The sequence below is a fragment of the Strix aluco genome, chromosome 21 (assembly GCF_031877795.1).
Source record: "Strix aluco isolate bStrAlu1 chromosome 21, bStrAlu1.hap1, whole genome shotgun sequence".
Classification (NCBI taxonomy): domain Eukaryota; kingdom Metazoa; phylum Chordata; class Aves; order Strigiformes; family Strigidae; genus Strix; species Strix aluco.
Window position 1 is genome coordinate 7677251 of NC_133951.1, and position 22278 is coordinate 7699528.

Consider the following 22278-nt stretch of genomic DNA (forward strand, 5'->3'; position numbering starts at 1 on the left):
ATAGTTTTAATCACTGGAAGAAAATGTACACGTGCAGACTGCCTTAATGAAAGTGTCTCAAAGTGGGTTAGACTCTACTGCCATCTCACTGAGACACAAACATGGGACAAAAACACCTGGGTACGCAAGAGATGTTTTGTTCTGGAAAAAACAATCATTGTTCCATAGTTTCAACAGAAGAAATCCAAACTGACAGTAATGTGTCATTAAGTGTCCAGCACATTGCTGCTGCTAGTTATACAAAAGGAAAAGCAGCAGAACTCAGCACGAGAGTAAGTGACAGTGTGGTGTACTGGACACCAGCTAAACTCCTGGAGGAACTGGACAGCAGTGACTGAGGATTTTATCCTGTACAGACTTATTTCAGACACCCTCCAGAAGAGCTCTGTATCCTCCCCCTAGATCTTACAAATCACAGCAAAAAAAAAAAAAAAGGGATTTAGAGGATAACAAGAGGCCTTAAAATACTTTGAGAAACATCCCCAGGTGAGAAACCAGCTTCTTTTCAAGGTGTGCTATGACTGCTACATCCACTAGATGGGTTCAGCACGACATACAAAGAGGAGAATCTCATTTGCGGTCTGATCACCAAGCATGTGGAAAAATCATGTAGCAGTTGAAACAGTTCCACATGGAAGAGATTTACAGAACCATAGCTTTCCAAATAATCTTGAGAGCAGCAATCCTGGATATTAAATGAGACACAGAAGAAAAAAAAAAAATCACTCAGTCATTCGGGAATTTGCTAAACCACCTGCACCCCAAACACACCTCTCAAACAGGAGCAAGATCAAACACCAGATTCAAGATAAGCGTGGTAGCAAACCCAACAATCTTCTAAATAACCAGTGCTATTCTAACATCTAGTCAGGTTTTTTTCTTGGAGGTTTCCTTTCTAAGCACTAACCAGACTAATTCTCTTTAGCTTGCAAAATCGGACAAGATCACAGCCTGAAGGGGAAAGGCTGCAGTGATAAATATTTAATGGACTACATCAATAAAATTTATTTTGCCAAGGAGAATGGAAGGAGAGGAAAAGAGAGAAGTAATTCATTAGAAGAACTTCGGTTTAGTAATGACAGAAAAAAAAAGCTGTGCTAGAAAAAATTAAACACAAAGAAGTTTTAAATAGGTCAGAGGCTTAAGTACTCTCAACACATGACAGAGAGCTGAGTTTTCAGAATGAGTACAGTGATATGTATACTTAATAGTAATTCATCCCATTGCAAATAAATATCCCTGGACACACTGGTAACAGTTTCAACTTCTTGCAATACTTCATATCACCCAACCTTTAAGACCTGTTTAGTACATGAAAAGTGTCATTTCTCAAAATCCATTAAGAAATGTAAAAAGCACCTTGAGGTTTCTGTAATTTTAAGGCAAAAGTCTTATCTATTTTATATTGGATGGGACAGTAAGTTACGTTTTCCAGAAAACAAAAATGAAACAGCAAGAATTAAGGTATTAAGTACAAAACTTAAACATTCTTGTACTATGTCCCCATAACTCAGGATAGAGCTTAATATTTGCAACTTACATTACAAATTTGCAAAAAGAAATGTTTAATCTCTCCTTCCTGCCTGCCACTATTTGAAATCGCCTGCAGTGATAGAAGAGTAGACGGCACCTCAGAATGTCTTACGACACCTTTTCCATTTCCTCTCCTGCTCCACCCAATCTGGACCTTTTACAACCACAAGTCAGCAGGATGGGCAAGGAACATCAGAAACTTGTCCTTATGCTAACTAAAGTTCAGAAACCCATTAATTCTCAAGTTCTAATTCTAGATCTGCCAATGACTTGCTATACAGCTTTGAAACACTGGATTTGGGATTTCTTTTAATGGGTGAGGTGGAGCAGCACATACTGCGCAAAGGGTGGCACAGTCTCCTGACAAGCAGATTAAATGGTATTAAAATACTTTACAGCTACTTCAGTGAGACTTTTAGTAAAAGATTTCACCTATTAAAGCCCTACCTTTTCAGAAGCCTTTGCTTTAAAATTATTTACTAGTTTTGTGGCTGAAGTAACACTACTTAAACCTCTCTAATAGTGAAATACAGAAGTGATTAAGAAAAGACAAATTCTGTCGATAACCACAACCAAAACCTCACTCATCAGCAGTGCTGTCACGGGACAAAGTGGTCAGTAACATGAAGCAGTCAGGTCTCCAAATGAGTGATTAAGTGCTGCCCTCTAGTGAAGGCATGAAGCACGTTCAGCATCTAAATTTCTGAAAGTAACAAAATCTCAGTCACAGACAGATTTTAGCTAATTTGTTTGTAACAAAAGAATGCTACAGCAAGCATCTTTAAATAAAGTGTGCTTATGATTTATTTTTTATTATAAAATTATGATTTAATTTTACTCTTCCATACTACTTATCAGGTACATTAATTAAAGAACAACGTTTAAAAACACAGATGTTAACATTAATATTTTTGAACTTCCAAATAAAATAAAAAAACTTGTTTGGTTTTGTCCATCTACTTGTATCTGCAGGTTACACCACCTGTGGAAAGATCATTACAGAGAACTCTGTTAGTATCTTCCAAACATTTAGCCATCACAAAATTTTATGCAAGCTTAACACACAGAAGACATACCTGCTTCCAGTCTGAACAAGTTTAGCTTCCAATCATTAAGACATTTTGGGTCAAGCAGAACTACTGTATTACTGTCAAGGCTACAGGTCTTCCCAGTTTCCCAAGAACAGGTTAAAGTGTACAATAAAATCATATCTGCATATGAGCTATGCTTCAAATTTCAGTAATTTATGTAATCTAAATTTGAAATTACACAGACTCGTGTGGGCTCACTTACATGACTTCATAACAGGATCAAGCCAAGTATCTGCCAGCCTACAGCTGTTTTTAACAACACTGCCTATGAGTTTGATTTAAATATATTCAGAATTTTAAAACTGCTGTCAACAGGACTGAGCAGAAGTTTAGTTGAACTACAAACTCCCTGTAAGAGTATCATTAGTAAAGCTGGGATTAACAAAAGAAGCCTGACTCTTGCCCATCATGTGGAGCCTACTACATGAGTGATCCAGACAGAACAGTTTCAGATTACACAGTATTAAGAACTTCTTGTTGCCATCTATAAAGAGATTGAAGTAGCAAAATGAAAATAAGGTTCCTCAAGACAATGTTGTCAACAGTTCTAGTGCTACTTTTACCTCAGTTCTGGTCTATTTTTTCTTCTATCTTCTTTTAAAAATCTGAATAATGTTTCAGCCTGAAGAAAAAAAAGTTGAGACAGATTTAAAACTTTTCAGCAACTTGAGTGAACAACACAAAGCAGCAACGACTATTCAGTAGTGTCACTCTGAGTATTCTTCACTAATGTGAAATACAGGTGTAGCAAGAGATAGCAATCATCCATGCTAGACTGACTTCAAGCGCCATCATAATATGCAGTTTAAGTTCAAATAAAGGACAAATCACAAGATTTAGTCACATTTTTATAGACTTGCTTAGGAGTCTTTTTGTAAATTCTCCCTGTCAGACTTCATAAATCATTAAAATCGCACGTGAAAAACACAAAAGTATCACAAAGTTGCTTAGCTTAAAAAAATACTCCTGCTCCGAATTATTACTGCTCCTCACTCCAATCACACCAGCAGAAAAAATCCAACCCCTCTCCGTTCTCACAAAAAGGCTAAAGTTAAGCTTACGCTAGTCAGACATCAACCACTGAGTTAAGAGTTCCACATTAAATCTAGGATTTTAGAATCTAATTCTAAGCTGGCAGTGTCCTCACAATAAACCACCATCTTGCCACACGCACTACCCAACAACATGCAGCAAGCCTTCAAACCTCACTGAGCCTGAGCACTGACCACAGGATCGCCGGATGGCGGAGGTCGGAAGGAACCTCTGGAGATCATCTGTCCAAGCCTCCCTGCTCAAAGCAGGGCCACCCCGAGACAGCTGCTCTGGACCCAGATGGCTTTTGAGTATCTCCTAGGATGGAGTCTCCACAACCTCTCCGAGCAGCCTGTGCCAGTACTCAGTCACCCTCTCTCCAAAGATGCTATTCCCTGTCTTTACAAGCAGAACAAAGCCATGCCAGGTACAAGTGTGAACACTGAGGCACAGACCCTCTTTTAATCTTCTGAACTATTTTTTTAATAGAGAGAACATCCAGTATTGGGCTTTTTACATCCTAGTTATTTCAGAAAAGGACAATGACAGTTGACAGGGATGTCTGCAGCAATGTATATTTTATAATCAGACAATAAACAAGGCTCATTATCCAGAAAGGAAAGCCAGCTCCACACTCAATTAAGTCATCAGGTGGAATTCAGATCACAAAGTCAAACCTTATCATTTATCAGTCATCTGCCCCATTTTACAGAATATAAACATGTTATCTGGGATTAATAAACCTAAATTAGTACATACCTAAATAACAGAGCCTTGCCCTTGTTATTTGCTACAGAGAAAAAACCACTTCTGGGAGAAAAGTCCATAGATTGAGCAAGATAAATTTGTTTTCTTCTGAACACTGGGAAGTTTGAGAATACAGTATATGAAGGAATGTGTACCTATTCAGAAATACATAATTAGTTATAACAATTACGAAAAAAACACTAAAATTAAAATTAAAGTACAATTTAAAATTGAAGGTCAATGTTAAGTTCAAATGTTCAGTTATACTCCTATCGTACACCACTTTATATAGAGAGTTCTACTGGAGAAAAGGTGCAGGGAACATACTATAAAGCCAGTTATGGCAACTCATTTATTTTTAAGTAATTACATCTAAGCAGTAAAAATAGGCTTTCAAACCCTCAGATTAATTCAATAGTTCCACTGTTGGCCAGAATTCCGACACGGCTGGCAAATTTTTGAATGAGCTAGGAAAAACACCACATAGTAAGACTGTTATAGTTAACAGCTGCTGGAAATTCACATTCGTTGCCGAGTTATATTTACAGCACTAAAATAAGGGCATTTTAAAGAGAAAAACAAAAGGTAAACTGGGCCATAAGATATTATTTTCAGACCAAGTTCCCTGAAGACAAACAATTAATTCCTTATGAATGTACAATATCTTGTAGGTGCCCTGATCTGCTCAGTCTAGAAAATTTGGTATTCTGCATATCTGTTCATTATCCATTTTATTATGTCACCAGGAACATTTTTGATCAAGGTACAAAAACACGTGCACTAAAGAAGCTGAACATACCAATTTAACAGCCTCATCAGTTTCACAGGAAGCCACTGCCAAAATTTCTGTGGTGGGATTGAAGGTCACACACGTAGCAGATGTAACCAGGTTCATTATTGCTTTAACTGGTTTAGGATGGCTTTCTTTGAGACAGACATCAGTAGTATATAAATTTACAACTCCAGAAGCTGAACTAGAAAGAGAAATTAACAAAGACTATACCAAGAAATAACATTTACAGTACATATTACCCTGTTATCTCTAGCCACCATTTAACTAAAAATGTAATTTCCAATTATTTACTGGAGTTTGTAACGATACCTTGTTTGGAGCTTAATTTTGCTTTGGGATATTTAGCAGAGGGGTTTGTTGTTTGTTTTTTTATTTATTTATGAAGAGTCACACTTAACTGAGGAGAACCTTGATAAGCCCATCTCTTACATACAATTAATTCAAAGCAGTGAGAGCTTGGTATCAAGAGATTCTGAAATGGTTTCAAGCCTTCTGGGGTTTTCCTATACCCTGTAAGACCTCTTAAAAATCCTCTTCTACAGTGAGCTAAGAAAATGCATATTGTACTTAAGTATTTGCTAGTCTCATTTAAAAGAATTGATATGCCAGCTGAAGTTGCATCTCAGGAAGTATACTTGGAGAAACACTTTCAAGCTTGTGGCTTTGAGTTGAGGCATCTTTTCAAGTGCCAACATGCTATTTTGCAGGAGCCAAATTTGGAGCATACAAAAGAGAAAAGGGGGAAGACCCTGAATCAACATTTGTACTGCAGAATTTGTGATTTCAGCCAGTATGATTTCAAATTTAACTGCTAAACCCATAAATAGCAACAGTAATACTTTAGGAGTGATACTGGTCTTAAGAGTGTTAAGGTATTTTATATATACACAGAACAAATTAAATTATAATAAAGCAGGCAACAGTCATCTTTTCACCTCTACTCTAACCTTATCAAATCCAAACTTGCTCCATGTTCCTACACTCTCACCAGCCACCAGTAAGTTCACTGAAGAGCTTCAAAATGAGACAGGAAGAAGTTGTCAAATCCAAGTCACTTACCCACATGCCACATACTGGTCATTTTTTGAAATGGCGATGCACTTTCCCTCCAAAGAACCTTCATCTTCGAATTTGTGTAGACACTTTCTGCTTCTCACATCCCAAATGAAAACTTCGCCTTCCTCTGGTTGAGAATAAAGTAGATTATAGAAACCATATATACAGAACACGTTTGTTAAAACATTTTGCATTAGATGACAACTATTAGCTCATTTACAACTATCAAATATAGGGTATTTTTTAAAAAACAACTAAAGGCATAATAAAATAGTTCACTCCCTTCTTTAATGATGGACCGCTTGGTTGTATTCTTAGGACCGATACTGGCAAAAAGTCTTTTAATTATCTTTGTAAAACATTAAATGACTTATAAAAACTTATGCAATGTAAATGGAATTATGATTAGTGCTGTTAGAGAGAACACTCACTTGAATAGCTATATATTTTGCTGCTGTCTGAAGTGAAAGCACATGCAGTGCATCTCCCATTTATCTTCATAGTGCTAATCAGTTCCTTTGTCTGCAGGATGAAGAACAATGGTGACAATGATTCTAACCAAAACCTGTAGGAAAGTTGTTTCCATACTCCTGTCCCACAAAAACCTTAAGTTATCTACACTGACATTAAAAGAACAGCATCAACATTTTCAGTGCCTACAGACCAAAGCACAGGTCAATGCTTATGAGTGTGTGATCAATTTTATTATTGCACAACTACAGCTAGTACAATAAACACTCATTTGCTCCCTCACTGAAGGGTCTTCATTACACAATGGAACTGAACTTGCTTTTTAAAAAGTATTTTTCCTAGTAAGTTTAAAACAAATCCAGCTGCATCATATGGCATTTTAAAATTTAACTGAGAAAATTGTATATGCATTACGAATCGCAGTAGATGGCATGATTCATGAACACGGTACATCAGCATGCACTAGCACGATTCCCAAAAAAGCAGTCCTATATTTCTTCCACCCTCAGATGCCTGTTGCCATGCTGAGGCTGTTCCTTTTGCCAGCACGGTGTTCATGCAATCAGCTGAAATACAACATTGACATATGACTTTTTCCAGTGACAGCTTAAAAACCCCATGAAACTCTGCCCTTGGCTCTACCAGTTCCAAAGAGAACTGCATAGTCAGAAAAAATTCTCAGACACCTCAAAATAATTTTCTAAAGCTACAGTTAGTTGATTCAGCAGCTCATTTTTGAAGGCTGTTAGAGTATGTGTCAAACCTTTGTTTCACCTGAAAGCTTGATTGCTTTTCAGATTAAATATAAGCAAGCAGATTCAAAAGGAAAAAGGTTCCCAGAACCTGGGGCTACATGAACCACGAAGAGAAACTACCTTCATTGACAACAAGTGAAGGTAACCTGAAGTTCCAGTTAGAAGCATAAGGGATCCATCTGAAGAGACTTCAAAGTTTCTGATAAATCTTTCCTCCACACCTTTAAAAAGAGATTCAGAACTTCAAATTGGCATAATTTATTCTTTTTCTTCAACATTCAGAGGTATGATGAGTACAAATAAGACTTGACTCCACTTCAACTTTTCATTTCTGTAATACACTGCCACAGTAAAGCTACAACTCAACTTTGTTTGTGTGAAAATTAACTTTTAATATCCCAGACAAACTAAAGCTAAAGGTATTCAAGTAAAGATCCCCAAAGACAAGTTGAAAATAGAATCTCCAACAATTCACTGCACTTTCTTTTAAGCAAATTCATATGCCATCTCTATTTGGTACATCTTCAACTATGCCCAGACACTTACAGCACTATAAAACGTACCTCTTACTTTCTGTATAGGAATAATATTTCCACTCATCATGTCATATACAAAGAACATTTTATGGTGAGCACCAGTGGCTATAACTTGTTCTCCATCAACACTGAAACAAGCCTTATGAATTGGAAAACCTTCCAAATAGATGCTCTGTATTCTTGGATTCCTTATACCATCAACCTTAAAAAAAAAACCCAGATCATCATATTAAGGAACATACCAAATACTTTTACACAGGAAATTCATATCAACTAGCCAGTACAAGAGACTTACACAGTAAGAGGTACATCACTTGAAAGCATCAATCCCTTCCTCTCTTCTCAATCTACAAATAACCTGGTTCCTGGCTCCTCACCCTATATATCAGGCACTCTCAGCCTTCCTGGATATACCTCACACTCTTCCCTTCCCTGTCTTGCCCATCCTTTGTTCAAATAACCACTTCTATTGTGCTTTTCTAAACAAAAACACTTGCTTCCCATTGCTCTTTCCTGCAGCCCCATGGGAGTGTCAAATTCAACTTGTGTCTTTGACCATTTCACCAATACTGGGCCATGTTGAAAATTCCTAGTTATGGTCTTTAGTTTTCAAAGGAGCAAGGTAGGAGTGTCCCAGGATGAGTAGCTTCCTGCTGCAGTAGAGTCTCTCCAACCCCAAAATGATTTCACAGCAATATTAATTTTAAATTAGACTGCTCCCCAAACTACAGGCTCTATAAACAAATCAAGAAAAAAAAAAGTATCTCATTAGTCTTCGTCACTGCAAACCTTAAAACCAAACATTTTTAAAAACAAATCTTCAACTAAAAACTCTGATACAACTAAGTTCGCCTATAGTCTGCAAGTGGTTGGTATGAAGTCACAGAGGGAAATTTCTTCCAACAAGATGCCCTCGTCAAATTCAGTTGTAACCACAGACATTGCAACCCCTGTGAGCACACCATCACAGGAAAAGAGAAGAGAAGGTCTATCATGCCAGGCTATCTCAGGTATACTTATTAAAAAAAAGATTCAGTATTTGTGCCCATTTAGATAATATAGATTAAAATTCTTCACCTGAAAGAGTGACACAGATCGATCATGTCCAGCAGTCATAACGACTTGAGCAGATGGATGAAACTGCACAGTTACCAGCCTTCCATCAGCAAAACGTTCCTGATTAGCAGGCAAGCAGGTCCTCAACTAGAACAAAGATCAAGCAGTTTAAAAAAAATACTACTTAAACATTTTTGCTTAGGCTGATGAACAGTCAGTTTAATTGCTCTTTATTGTACAAGAGCAAGATCTCAAACCCTATGATGAACTTTTAGACAGCATGATGTAAGAAAAACATAGAGACAGTAAGTTCGGTAAGTTGCTTCCATGCAGCAGAGTAGATAAACTAACTAGCCTTTCTCCTGACTTTGAAATTAACAGTCTACGTAAAACTAGTTGCATTCTCACTCATGAAATAGCTGCAGAAGAAACAGGGTAAGGAACACTCACTTAAGGCTGTCTTTTCTCAAAGACCATTTCAGTAGTCTCTAAATTGCGGGAGAATTCCATCCTTCCTGTGCAAAAATAAAAATCCTACTACAGGATGCTACTTTAGAGTACACAAACTAATTCTTGTGTCAAGTAACACATCTCAATTTATTGTTTCATACTTTTATGATGTGACCTATCCAATTTGTCCAAATGTTTAGTCTTTAGTTTCCAGTTACAAAAATAAGAAGTTCATATAATCACTAGTTTTACTTCCCAAATAACACCAAACACAGTCAGAGTGTGACTATGGGTCAAACTGAGGTGGAAAGATAGGCTTGCCTTTACCTTCAAAATACCTCTTGGCAGGGACTCTGAGTATGATATGAAATTGCCAGTCCTGCATAGCAGATCATCATCTTCATCACTGTCACCTAATTGAGACAAAGCACATTGAAAAGGCTAATTCCACAAACAATCCCACATCAAAACCTACAAATTCCTTAGAGAAACAAATTAAATCAAAGCACTCTGAAGGAAGGAATAAAGCTGATTTATCCAGCATACTATCACAGTACTGAAACAAGAGAAAACATCAAAAATAATTATTTTCTAAGAAGCTGAATAGGGAAACACAGAAACTCTTATTAAATTAGTAATGGATTTATTTACTGTCACTTGCAGTCCTTTTGGATTTCTTCCTGTTTTCTAAATCAGCCCAGGCAGGAACTCCTCCCATAGCTCGCTGAAACCTACCAAGAGAAGGGTGAGGATGGAAAAGGAAAAAAAAAAACAACTTTTTCGATAAAGTAATTTTCTTCTATGCATTAAGTATTACAAGATGTACAGTCACAATTTTGCAAGATGACTTGCACTTAGAACACTAGGCAAGTTTTTTAAACGTTCAGTTTTCTGTTTTGCTGACTTCATAAATGTGAAACTAAAGCAAAATTGATGCCAAACATTAAAGCACTGTTCTTTAGAACAATACATGCTAATACCAACACAACCCAAACACCTCTCAGCTCAGTCTTATACGCTATATTAAGTTAGCATCTTCCACCATCCTATTTATAAACCAATGTATCGCTATGAAAGATTTATGGTATAACTCCCTAGAATACAGATTAATTTGTGCACCTCTACTAAAATAAGTATTAAACTAATTAGTCTAAACAATGCCAATGCACATTTTATTTACTATGCCTAGTATTATTTTAGATTTTAAAATACTACAATTAGTGCAAGAAGCACTAGCTTTAAACAGACCACGTGAATACAATGGGTAAAGGGCAAAATGACTTTGAATATCACATAAATGTATCTCATCTTAATAAAGTTAACCACAAAAACATTAATGAAACTCACTGTTCTTCAAGTCTTCTTTTTAACTTTTTCTTAGTAAGCATCTTCTCAGCATCACTTTTCATGAAATCTTTCCTATACCTATGGGTCATATCAACACTGGAGGAAAAAAACACAGAGAACGTGAAAATTCAAACGAAGCCACTGGCAGCCACTCTTAAATGTGACACATAACTCCTACTTGCAAACTTGAACTTACTTTTCCTCAGCTTCATCATCTTCGTCCACCCAGGCTGGCTTCTTAGGCAAAAATTTACTTTTTGCTTGATTTTCTACTTCCGAATCACTGGAGTCTTTCTGAAGACTTTTCCTCTCTGTAGCGTTAAACTGAAAACAACCGAAGAGGCCATTTTAGCCCAGCCACGGCTCGGTACCGGGAGGTGACAGACAGCGGCGGGGAACGGGCAGGGCCAAGGAACCGAAGCAAGCACCAGCCGCTGCTGGGGACCGCGCAGGGCGCCGCCTCCCCGCGCTCCCCGGGCCTCGGGACAGGCCGCGGGGCAGGAGCCGCCTACCGGGCCCCGAGCCCTACCCGCTGCGGGCCGGCCAGGCACTGCAGCAGCTCGTCCTCTCCCGCGTTGAGGCTGTCACCGAACACCAGCTCCTCCAGCTCCCGCTCGGCGCCCGACGTGCGGGAAAGGGCCTTCAGGTGCCGCGCGCGGCGAGACGCCTCCGCCGCTGCCGCCGCCCGCTCAGCCGCCGCCCGCTCAGCTACCACCGCCGCCTCCGTGCGTGGCTGGAGCCGCTTCGCTGTTTTCTTCGGTTTCGCTGTTTTCTTCGGTTTCGCTGTTTTCTTCGGTTTCTTCATCTTCTCGGCCCCCGGCACAGGCCGCATCGCTCCCCACGGCGCCGCCTCCCGCCGGAACCGGAACGCGTGTTCTACGGCCACGTGACCCCCGCTTATATCAGCTCCCTCGCCCCGCCCCCCGCGCCTGATAGGCTCGCACCGCTGCCCCTCCTCAGCCCACGTGACCCGGGTACGGTCCCTGGCCTCAAGCTGCTGTCACGTGACCTCCTTTCTTTGCCTTCTCCCCCCCCCCGCCCCACGCTCCCCGTGACGCGGCTCACGGCCGGGCCGCTCCATTGCGCGCCCGCAGGGGTTCCCCCGCCCCGGGTGGCCACAAGCGCCCTTCTCCGGCGGCCCCGCAGCCGCTCCGTGCTGCCGCCATCCGCCGCAAGGCGACAGGAGCCGCGGTGGGGCTGCTGCTCTCCCCCAGCGTCTGTTCCAGCGCCGGCCCCCCCCGTTCCCGGGTGGTTTCTCCCGGAGGGGGTACGGCGAGCGAGGAAGCCCCAACCAGCTGGGAGCCCAATGAGCGCGCGCGGTGGGCCGGGCGCCGCGCCTGCGCAGGGGCGCTATGCTAATGTTGTTGATATTCCGGCGCAGGGAGTTGGGTTTCTTTCTCTGGCGGAGTGAGAGGCTGAACTTTCCAGGCCGCCTCCTGCCCCGCCGGGCCCGGCCCCTCGCAGGGGGAGGCGGCAGGCGGAGGGGGCCGAGCCGAGGGGAGGGGGCAGAGGCAGCGGGCGTCCTCTGCCCATGAGGGCCTGATGGAAAACACAAAGGACCTGGTGAGTCCCACAGCCGGGGGAGGCGGCAGCCGCGGCGGGGGCTGCCGCGCTGAGGGGGCGAGCGGGACCCCCGGCGCCTGAGGGGAGAGGCGCGGTGCCCGCGGGGGGCAGCCCGGGGCTCTGGGGGCTGAGCGGCCCCCCTCGGTGCTGGCGCCGGGGGAGGGAGGCCGGCCGCCGCACCTGTGTGGGAGGGGAGCAGCCCCCGCACCTTCGGGCTTGTGGGGGGGCGGGGATGGGGGGCGGCTCTGCGGGGGGGCGGGAGGGGGCAGCCCGGGGCTGGAGGAGGGGAGGCTCCGCCGTGCCGGCCCCCCGCGGGGTGCGGAGCGGGGGCTGGTTTCGGGCCGGTTTTCCGCGGAGCGCTGTCGCGAAAAGTTTATTGCGGGCAGCTTCGCGGAGCCGAGCCGTCCCGCGGAGCGGGGGCAGCGCGGGGCGGGGGGGCCCCCCGGGGCTGGGGGGGGGCGGGGGGTGCTGGCAGCGCTGTCACCCGCGGGGAGCTGCGGGCACGTGGAGCGGACAGCGGCGGCTCCCCCTTTGTTGTGATCCCGTCTGCTGGCGGAGCGCTGCCTCTGCCCCGGCCTCGCGGGCTGGGCTGGAGTTGGGGTTTGGATTTTTTTTTTTTTGCTTGTTCCCCTTCTTCTTCCTGCCGGCAGTCGGGATCGGTAGTAAAAAGTTTCAGATTATCTCGTACTGAGCGATACAAGCCTACTCGGGTACGCTTCTCTTAGTGGTCCACTGAAGTGCCGGGTTTTCAGCAACTTCCTCCTGTAGTTAAAGCCTTTAAGGTTTAAGTTTTCCAGTCGTGCTCATTTTAAGTGCTGTAGAGCACTCTTCAGTGTTAGCACTTCAGAAGTTTTCGATTCTTTGTATCCAGTTCGCCCCTCCACGTAATTTTTATGACTGTTTATATTGTGACTTTGTTCTTACTGTGAGAAGCAGTAAACCCGTAAAACCAGTTTCACTTTCAGGTCGTTGCTGGAAATGTTTTAAAGTGTAGCAATTTCTCTCCAGTGTGGCTTTAAAAAAAAAATCCTACTACAAAGAATATGCTGATTATGGTAGAAACTACTGCGTGTGAAAAAGTATTTAATTTTAAAATAACGATTTAAAATGTGGGTGGCAGCCCTCGTGAATTTTCACATCTAACACCAGTTAAAGCTGAAAGCTGCAGGGCAGTCTTCTGTATTTTAAACCAAAATTATTTTGCCTGTTTGAGAACTTGCATTTACTTATTTGTTTGTTGTATTTGTTTATAACAATCTGATTTCGACTTGTAAGGAATGGAATAGAAGGGCTATGAGAGAGTCTAATCTGGAAGATTAAATGGAAATTTAGCCAATATATTCCTTTAAAAAAGGAATCAAACTTGGTAGGTTAGTCTTTACTCATTGTTTCTGCCTAGGGATCATTTTAAGGAAGTGTGTCATGTAAGCTATAGGGAAACATGGCAGAGGTATATACTCCCTTATGTGAAAGTTATTTATGCCACAAGAATAGTTTAGTTGTTCTTGAGAGTGTGTAGGGTTGTGCACGTGCAAAAGGACTGTAGACTGAAAGTAAGGGTTCTTTTCATCGTTGTTCCCTAAAGAGCTAGGTGACTGTGACAGTAATGACAATGTGTACAAAAGTTCCCTCTCATTGGCTTTTATTTCTCTTACCTTCTAAAATTTGATTTAATTTTGCAAGGCTTTTGATATCTTCTGCAAACTACTACTGCATACCTTCATTTCTCAGGTAAGTCAGTCACTCTGGGCATGTGTGATATTTTGCTGAATCTGGCTCTGAGCACATGGAATGAATTCAGGTGTTGCGGACTTTGGTTTTGGGTTGGTGGTATTTTTTGGGTTTTTTACATTTAAATTGTTTTTTGGGTTTTTGTTTTTTTGGTTTTTAAATGGTAACACACTGTTTAAAGTGAAGTATTTGCCTCTTCCAGATACTCCTGTAAGGGCTGTGTAGAAACATTATGGAGTTTGTAATAGATTTTCAAAAACTCGGATATTTCACGTATTAATCATCACACCCCCCGCTCCAAAATTGCCTGCTAATTTCATATATTTTTTTATGAAAGAGTCTTCCCTCTTGTGTGAAACCCCCTGGGGAAGAGGCTATGGACAAAACCATTGGCAAACAGCAGAAACTGGCTTCAGACAAAATGCTGTCATACATAGCAAATGAAGAGACAGGAAAAAACATTTCTGTAATTTTCCAGCAGAGATTTTACTTATAATAAGAGTGGAAGGCACATTTCCAGATAGAGGTGAGTTGCTTATATAAAAAAGTAAGTTTGGTTCTGATTTCCAGGAATCCCAAGATGTTTAGCTTTGGGGGTTTTTGTTTGTTTGTTTTTAATGAAAGCTGAAAGTATGTTTTCTTTAAATTGGTACCATGTTTGAATTTTCTTTTTTTGTCATGCTATGAGGCACAATTAGACTTCAGTTCCACAGGGGGCAAGTTAGTATTACTACAGTAAATTATTTTGGCTAGCTTACATTCGGAAGAGTTGTAATAAATTAGTTCCATCATCTTGTTTCCTTCATGCTAACATCCAGAGCTGAAACTAAGCTTGTAGCATGAAACATTAATGAACTTTTGAAAACAAAAGCTGTGCATCAAATTTAATACCGAGTTGGAAATACGCTCTGGGAAATGCACGATCTGTTAAGGATATGTGATTAAAGTGAATGTGTCTTATCACAGACCCTTGGCTTGAAGGTTGTGGTGACCTCATTGTTGACCTTGGCCTCAAATACCATCTGTCTGTACTTCTGTCATGTTTCTGGGGGTTAGATCTGAATATAGAAAGTGATGCCTATCTGAATAGGTGCTGGTAGGCCTTTGTTAAGCTACAGCTCTGGTACCCAAAGCTCTAAATTGCTGCCTTTCTGAATTCAAGCACCAAATTGATTCAGTAATAACAACCCTTTTGAGTGGTTTGAGACCTTTCTCTGACTGTTTTGGATCATCCTCCTTTGGACAGGATGCATTTGGGAGCAAGAAGTTTGGTTGCTTAATAATGGGGTATTTTTTGTGGCAAGTTTTCACCTTCAAAACACTTTCTCATAAATTTTGCCAATACTTGAGTATAGTCTTCATCAAAACACTAAAGCAATTTCCTGAGTAAGTATTTGATGTCTGATTAACATTAAATGGTTTTATTTTGTGTTTTGGCCATGCATTGTTCACCCTTTGTGACCAAATTTTTATGCTGAAAGGGTAGTTATTGCACTCAAAGAATGTATGCTATAATGTGCTGACCAAATTTAACTCTGTGTGTGTGTGTATATATATATATAAAAAGACTATGTTAAGAGAGTGAGAAACTACTTAGTTTTCATACTGGTTTAGAGCTGCCTTCCTGCTTTTAGGGCAACCGGTTTCCTTAAATATATTCTTTTATCATACCTTTTTCCTTGTGTAATGGTTAATTAAGAATATTTCTTAAAAATACATTGTTGCCAAGTATTCACAGGGAGGAGAGGAAGAACAGGAAAATGGCAAGTTGGGCAGAATAAGAAAGCAGTTCTTAGGAGTTCCCTTCTCCACCCATCCCTTCAATAAAGAAAAGTATGCAAGAAAACCCCCAAGCAAATAGTCGTACAGGCTTATTTGCCAGCCCTGCTTACCCTAGACTTTGTATTGCTCTCTAAAAATCTTCCCTGCTGAGGAACCGGTAATCTCGTTAGGAAAATAAGCCTCAGCAAGTATGCCTAAAAGTTTGTCTTGTTCTTTTGTTTGTGCATTGCTTCCGCTTAATGTACTAGTAGACCCTCTATTAGTGGTGGAGTTACTGAAGCTACTGCTCTTTTGGAATTAACCAGAGACAAGGTTGTACATTTTATAGTAAACCAGAATCCTGCTCAAAGCGTGTTTTGCAGATAGACAGGATGCTATTCCCTCATTTGTTAGAAGGTGAAGAACACTAATCTGGTTCAATTTTGAGGAAAATACAACACCCTCAGCATGATTTCTAGTGCTAAATCCAGCTTGTAAGAGTAGGAAACTTCTTTTACTTTTTTTCTTGTATGCCTATATTGTTAAACATGGATTGATACTACTATGGTTGTAATTGTTGGGTTAAGTTACTGTTAGTCTCTGGTAGCTTTTTTGGGTGAAGGACTACTTTCTCCTGGACAGTGTCTCAAAATTCAGTGGGAACACCTTGCAGGGTAATAAGCTGTTCTTTCCGAGGCTTCCATTCATAGAGGTGCTGTAGCTGTCGTGCTTGGTGAGGTGCTTCTTTGTCAGACAGATGAGATACTGTTGCTCAGCTGGTAAGGCACACTGCTGCTCATCACTTGCAAGAACTCAGCAGGATTGCAGGCTGCTGCTGTTACCAAAGCAGCTGCTTTATCTCGGTTATGGTTCTGTTTGAGGCATATATTGTCCTTTTTGTAAGGATGCTGGTTTTGACCTTTGAGTTCAGGGTTGTACTGCAGCTTTTTTCTGTTTCACATGTTAGAGGTCCTATTCTTTTGCAAACTCCATCAAAGTTCTGCAGGAAGGGTTATCAGAGATTCCATGTGCTGTTCACTTGTTTCTACAAATGCTGTGTTTCAGCATGGGTTAAAAAGAGCCGTAGTGGTGTTGATTATCAAAATAGAAGTGTTTTTATCTGCTCTAGCAAAATTCCAGCATAGGTATTTGTGTATCATTTTTCCTAACTTCCACCTATTTCTGCTCACAAAGTACCTTGTGGACTTTTTGTTCAAAAACTGTACCTTTTCCAAGTCTCACAAAATGTATTTTGAGTAGTTTCCCCAGAGTTACAATCTAGATAATAACTACAAATTAACATTAAGAATGTCGTACATAAATTATCTGGCAAACATGGTCATCTTCTGGCAAAAGCTCACATAAAAATGTTTCTTAAAAAATACGGTATTTTAAAACAATAAGCAAAGCTGCTGTTTTGAATTGCACATAACTTGAACTGGGTCAATTCGGCCAAATATAAAGTAAATGGAAAGATGGTATATAAGACTTGTTTTGACAGTGTAGTTAAACTTGACAAACTTGATGACTGCTACTTAGGAACTTGTATAATGCTGAAGAATGGTTTTCGTAGTAGAGGGCCCAACTTCCCATGCAGAAAGTGAAAATGTTTTCTTTCTCAAATGTGCATATTTTGGCAAAGAGTGTTTGGCAGTAATACTGAGGTTCTAAATATATGTGATGCAAAGGAAGAACAAAAAAAAAGAGCCAACTGTGCTATTGTGGTATCTGCAATTGTAATCTTGCACCATGCTTCAACTTGCCTAGAGCAGCCTGTCTTCCCTTCTGTGCCACTGGTCCTTCATCTTGCCTTCAACTTCCTATTTTGTCTTTCCCCTTCCCTTGCAGTGGGAGCAGTGCTGGCTGTAGAGTTTCTCTACTGTAGCATTGGGTGTTGGAGGGGCTGGGAATGGGCTGCACTTCTCTTCCTTCTGAGCTGCTACAGCATTTCAGACCTGTGCCAGCAATGTACTGGGCAAAGGAGAGCTGCCGTGTGGGGCGAGTTCTCTGGTCTGGAGTGCAAAGAGATGTCCTGAGACTGCCTTGTACTGCAGCCTCCACTGAAGGGTTGAAGTCCTCCTTTATGTGGGATGAGGCCCTGATCTTAGTGAAATCACATCAGCTGAGTTACGGAGGACGAGTGAGGAGGAGATCCTGCCTGTGGGCTCTGAAACACCACTAATATCTATCCATAACACTAGAAGGCATCATGGTGTTCTGGTATTACTGTTGTGAATGGTTAATATGGTGTTGCATTTTATTTCTTAGCAGAGACTGTGGTCAAGGAAAGTTTAATATTGAGACATTGAGTTAATGAAATTTTGAGGAAGATGACTAGTTCTGATCTGTAAATTACTGGCACTGTTCACAGAACACTGTATCCATGGCAACGTTGTGCTCAACTTCTGCCTTAATCTACACACATGTGCAGACACAAACAAATTACTGATCTTGCACCTGGTTGGCTAATAGCATCAGTAATAGTGTACAGGTAAGGCTTGTTACCAGTGCAGGTCAGGAGTAAGTTTTGTTCTACCATCACTCAGTGTTTCTTCTAATGATTGTGACTTACCCTAGCTACTTCAGGCAGATGTCAGTTCCTTCAAGGAGTTGTCAAGTTATGCCCTACCCTAATGTTTGATTGGCTTTAATATAATTTTGATTTGTTGGCCGAGGAAAGTGTGCATAATTAACGTTACGCTGACACTTTGTTGTTGTTTTGTTTCAGAGCTGCTCTAAATGTGTTAGATTTGCTTACCTTATTGCATAACCTTTTGTGCTTACTGGTTTTTGTTTTGTTGGGGTTTTTTTTTAATTGGATGCTAGGACTGGGTCAGTGTGGAAATCAGTTTTGCCTTTTAACTATGAGGAAATCCTTCTATAATAGGATTTAGTCAGACTGCAAAGCAGAATAGAGACTATTATAATAAAGGGATAGCATGGCACAAAAAGTCTCGGATGAGATCCAGCAATAAAGATGTTCAGGCATATACTCTCTAGGAAAGGGATTTGGGGAATTACTGTGATGAAATCTTAAAGCTGTGAATCCAAATGTAATTTAAGAAGGAGAAGTCCCATCACATATAATTATTTTTCTGTCTACAATGACTTTTAAATAAAATTAGCTCTTGGAAGAGGAAGTAGAGGCAAAGGCTTTCTTAGTATTTTTTCTGTTTTCTTGGCTGCACTTCATCCTCCTAACTTGTGCTTCCATTGTAGAATTTTTCTTTGTCCTCCCTTTATCTGTTATTTCCGTTCAAGCTTAGTAGATAGAGTTAAGGACAGTGAAAATACTTTGAGATTTTTTTCAAGTTTCTTTTAGCTTAATGAGGGCAGCTCACGTAGCAGTAGTCTTGTTTCAGTAGAGCTGTGTCAGATATTAATAAAGTGAAAATTGTCAGTGTATTAAAATGTGTATATTGCATGTGCTTCAGAAAAAATACATCTGTTAATCTATTATACTTCTTTAATGTCTTTGCTGGAAATTGCTTAACTGCTATGCGTTCTTCAAAATTGTATGTTTTCATTTGACCTCACATTTTATGGTTATAGGAAAACTATTATGTAACAAGTTTTTGTATATGACAGTGGCAAATTAGTCACCTTTCTATCTTTTAGCATTTATGCAGACCCTATTGCCATAGTAACTGAGCTCTTCATAATTGTTAATGTATTAATCCTCAGAACAACCCTGTGTGATAGAGAGGTATTCCTGCTTCGCACGTGAGCAACTGAGTCATAGGGAAGCTGAGTGATTTATCGATACCCCCCCAAGCCAGTGAGAGCAGAGATACACTCTCATTTATGTTCCTGTGCAATAGTGCCCTCTTGGTTGAACTGTCTTTTCTCTGCCCAGCTTTCTCAAATGAATGAATTTTAGTGGAATTGGCTGCAGCCATCTGGAATGTGCTCATTTGCATATGAGATCTGTGTGGCTGTCATTATTCAGCACATCAGGTTTAATGAACTCTGAAGATACCAAGGAAAAGAAATGTATGGACTGCTACTGTGTATTCTCAGTGGATCGTGAGATAGACCTTTCTTCCTGTATATCACAAAACCAAAAATTGGCTAGTTTTCATTGGCAATGTATGGCTCATAGCTCAGTGCTGATAGAGCAGTTTGTTAGTAGATCTGCTTCTGAAGGCTGACTTTGACCTTTGAAACTTTTTAAGCTTGACTTTGAAATATTTGCATTCAGAATGCTCTGCTATTCTCTGGGGTTTTTGTTGTTTGTTTGCTTTTTTATTTTTTAGACAGAACATACTTCACGAGCAGAAAGGAAAAGACGTGATTCATTCGGGATGTTTGACGGTTATGATAGTTGTAGTGAGGACACCAGCAGCAGCTCCAGTTCAGATGAGAGTGAAGAGGAGGTTGCTCCTTTGCCATCCAGTCTCCCAATTATAAAGAACAATGGACAGGTCTATACTTATCCAGATGGCAAATCTGGCATGGGTAAGTATGTGGTGCATGACTACAAAGAATTTGATATTTATGGTTTTTAGCCTGTGCTGTGAGTTGTGAGGGTCCAATCTCAAACATTGGTCCCAATTGAAAAGGAACCAAAAGAGCTGAAGAGTTGGGCTTGGTTTGTTTTGGGAGGGGGCAATTGTTTGGTTTTTGCTGAACTGAAATAAGATGGATTTTTGAATCCTGCTGTCAGGAAATAAATAGTATGGGAACATCCACCCTCCCATCACATGTGCGTTGGGTATATATGCACATGCATGTGTATGTTCTCTTGTACGTTGTTTTTATTCTTTGAGCTTTGAGGAGAATGTCAGCGTGTTCTCTCTACGCTTGGGCATATGTTTTCTCTCCCTTTATGTTATATATACAATATATTAAAATATATTTCTTCCTATACTAGGAAAACTTCATTACTGCTACTGTATAGTCTGTTAGGGTATACCTGTTCACTACCCACTAGCTGTAAGCTAGAATATACTGAAAGAAAACTTCAAAAAAAGTAAGATTACTTTTACTGGAGAAAAAATACTTCAGCCAGAATCATTAGTGGTTAGTAGAGCTCTCTCTGGGTAGAATGTTGGTATTGTCTCATTGGCATAAATTGGTCACAGACTCATCATGGAACAACTCAGTGGGTGATGCTGTCAATCTCCGAAGCGTATGATTCCAGCTACAAGAGAAAATTGGTCTGAGTTACTTTGGGTATACTAATTTATGTTTCAACAAAGAGATCCTGTTTTATTTGAGGTCGGAAGTATTAAATATTTAGAGGAAATCAAGATTGGCAGGCCTAGATTCAAAGCAGACGTTTCCTTGAGAACCATGAAAACACAGAAATTGGCTTTAGCTGGTTTAGCTGGGTCATTCTCTTCTACCAGTGGTAAAATTAATAGAGAGCAGAAAGGAGGCACCCTTTGACTAATGAACATGAGGTTCTGTAGTGTTTCACTGACATTTGTGGTGGTGTTCTTATTTTAAGTTATTTTTCTGTGCAATTCTCTTCAGGGTCAAACTGTAAGAAACTGTTTGTTGGTGCCACCTACAGGGCCTTCCTTATGTTGTCTTTGTTCTGAATTTTTACTGAGGTCTTTATTACACTCTTAACATTTGGCTTTTTCTCTCCTGTGATTAGCTACATGCGAGATGTGTGGAATGGTCGGTGTCCGTGACGCTTTTTACTCTAAAACAAAACGCTTCTGCAGTGTGTCATGCTCTAGAAGCTATTCATCGAACTCCAAGAAGGCCAGCATTCTGGCCAGACTTCAGGTAGCGGTACAGACACCCATTTTCTTTATATACTTATTATAGTTTGTGTTTGTAAAACTTGCATGATGTTTTAAGATAACTCAAGTATCTTAACACATTAAAATTTTCACGTAAGTGATTTCGTAAGCCACAACTCAAAACCGTACCAGTAATGAACAAATTACTTTGCTCAGCAGAGCAAACTACAGAGAATACTGACTTCTTATTTGAATTCTACTGCAGTGGCCCTTCTGCAAGAAAAAGATCAGGAAAAATGTTCAGTCTACATAATGTAGCAACTTGAAATTCCATGCATCTCATACTCAAGATACTTTCTGGCTTTAGAGAGCATAAAGGTTTACTTAGAATTGTTGTGTTTTGTTTTTGAGGGTTTACTTAACTGTATAAATTTGCAAAATGGGTTTTGGTCTATTCAGTTAAAATATTAATCAAAAAATCATGAAGGTATGTTTGTAACATTCAAGAAAAGGGATAGAAATGTCAAGAAATACCATTATATCCTATCTCAAATTTATTGCAACAAATGTCAAAAAATTGCATTGGGATAAATTAGATTAAAAGTTCTTCCTTTTGACCTCCTTTTAAAAGATATATTTTTTTCAGGTAAACAACAATGA

At 40.4% G+C, this 22278-nt stretch overlaps 2 protein-coding genes across 17 annotated transcripts in view; one reads left to right on the forward strand and one right to left on the reverse strand.

Annotated features, from left to right (window-relative positions):
* Window positions 1–2313: 2313 nt before the first annotated feature.
* On the reverse strand, window positions 2314–11735 carry UTP18 (UTP18 small subunit processome component). Its single transcript, XM_074847075.1, has 14 exons — window positions 11397–11735; window positions 11064–11191; window positions 10868–10963; window positions 10172–10251; window positions 9848–9933; window positions 9092–9217; window positions 8042–8216; window positions 7599–7699; window positions 6684–6774; window positions 6256–6379; window positions 5203–5377; window positions 4416–4558; window positions 3188–3246; window positions 2314–2515 (listed from the first exon to the last, which is right to left on the reverse strand). Exons 1-13 carry the CDS (start codon window positions 11697–11699, stop codon window positions 3222–3224), a joined length of 1653 nt encoding a protein of 550 aa, XP_074703176.1. The 5' UTR covers window positions 11700–11735; the 3' UTR covers window positions 2314–2515; window positions 3188–3221.
* A 375-nt stretch (window positions 11736–12110) lies between these two features.
* The window catches only part of MBTD1 (mbt domain containing 1), a 40789-nt gene continuing 30621 nt past the window's right edge, over window positions 12111–22278 (forward strand). For 5 of the 16 annotated variants that reach the window (XR_012625996.1, XR_012625997.1, XR_012625998.1 and 2 more), the window contains exons 1-4: window positions 12112–12430; window positions 14114–14161; window positions 20179–20380; window positions 21528–21667. Coding sequence is in view for 11 of the 16 variants with exons in the window: in XM_074847493.1 (XP_074703594.1) it covers window positions 12410–12430; window positions 14114–14161; window positions 20179–20380; window positions 21528–21667 (411 nt within the window). In the remaining 5 variants the exon portion in view is untranslated. Of the gene's footprint in view, window positions 12431–14113; window positions 14162–14498; window positions 14688–20178; window positions 20381–21527; window positions 21668–22278 lie in introns of all 16 variants that reach the window. The other 11 variants (XR_012626000.1, XM_074847494.1, XM_074847495.1 and 8 more) reach the window with 9 other exon arrangements.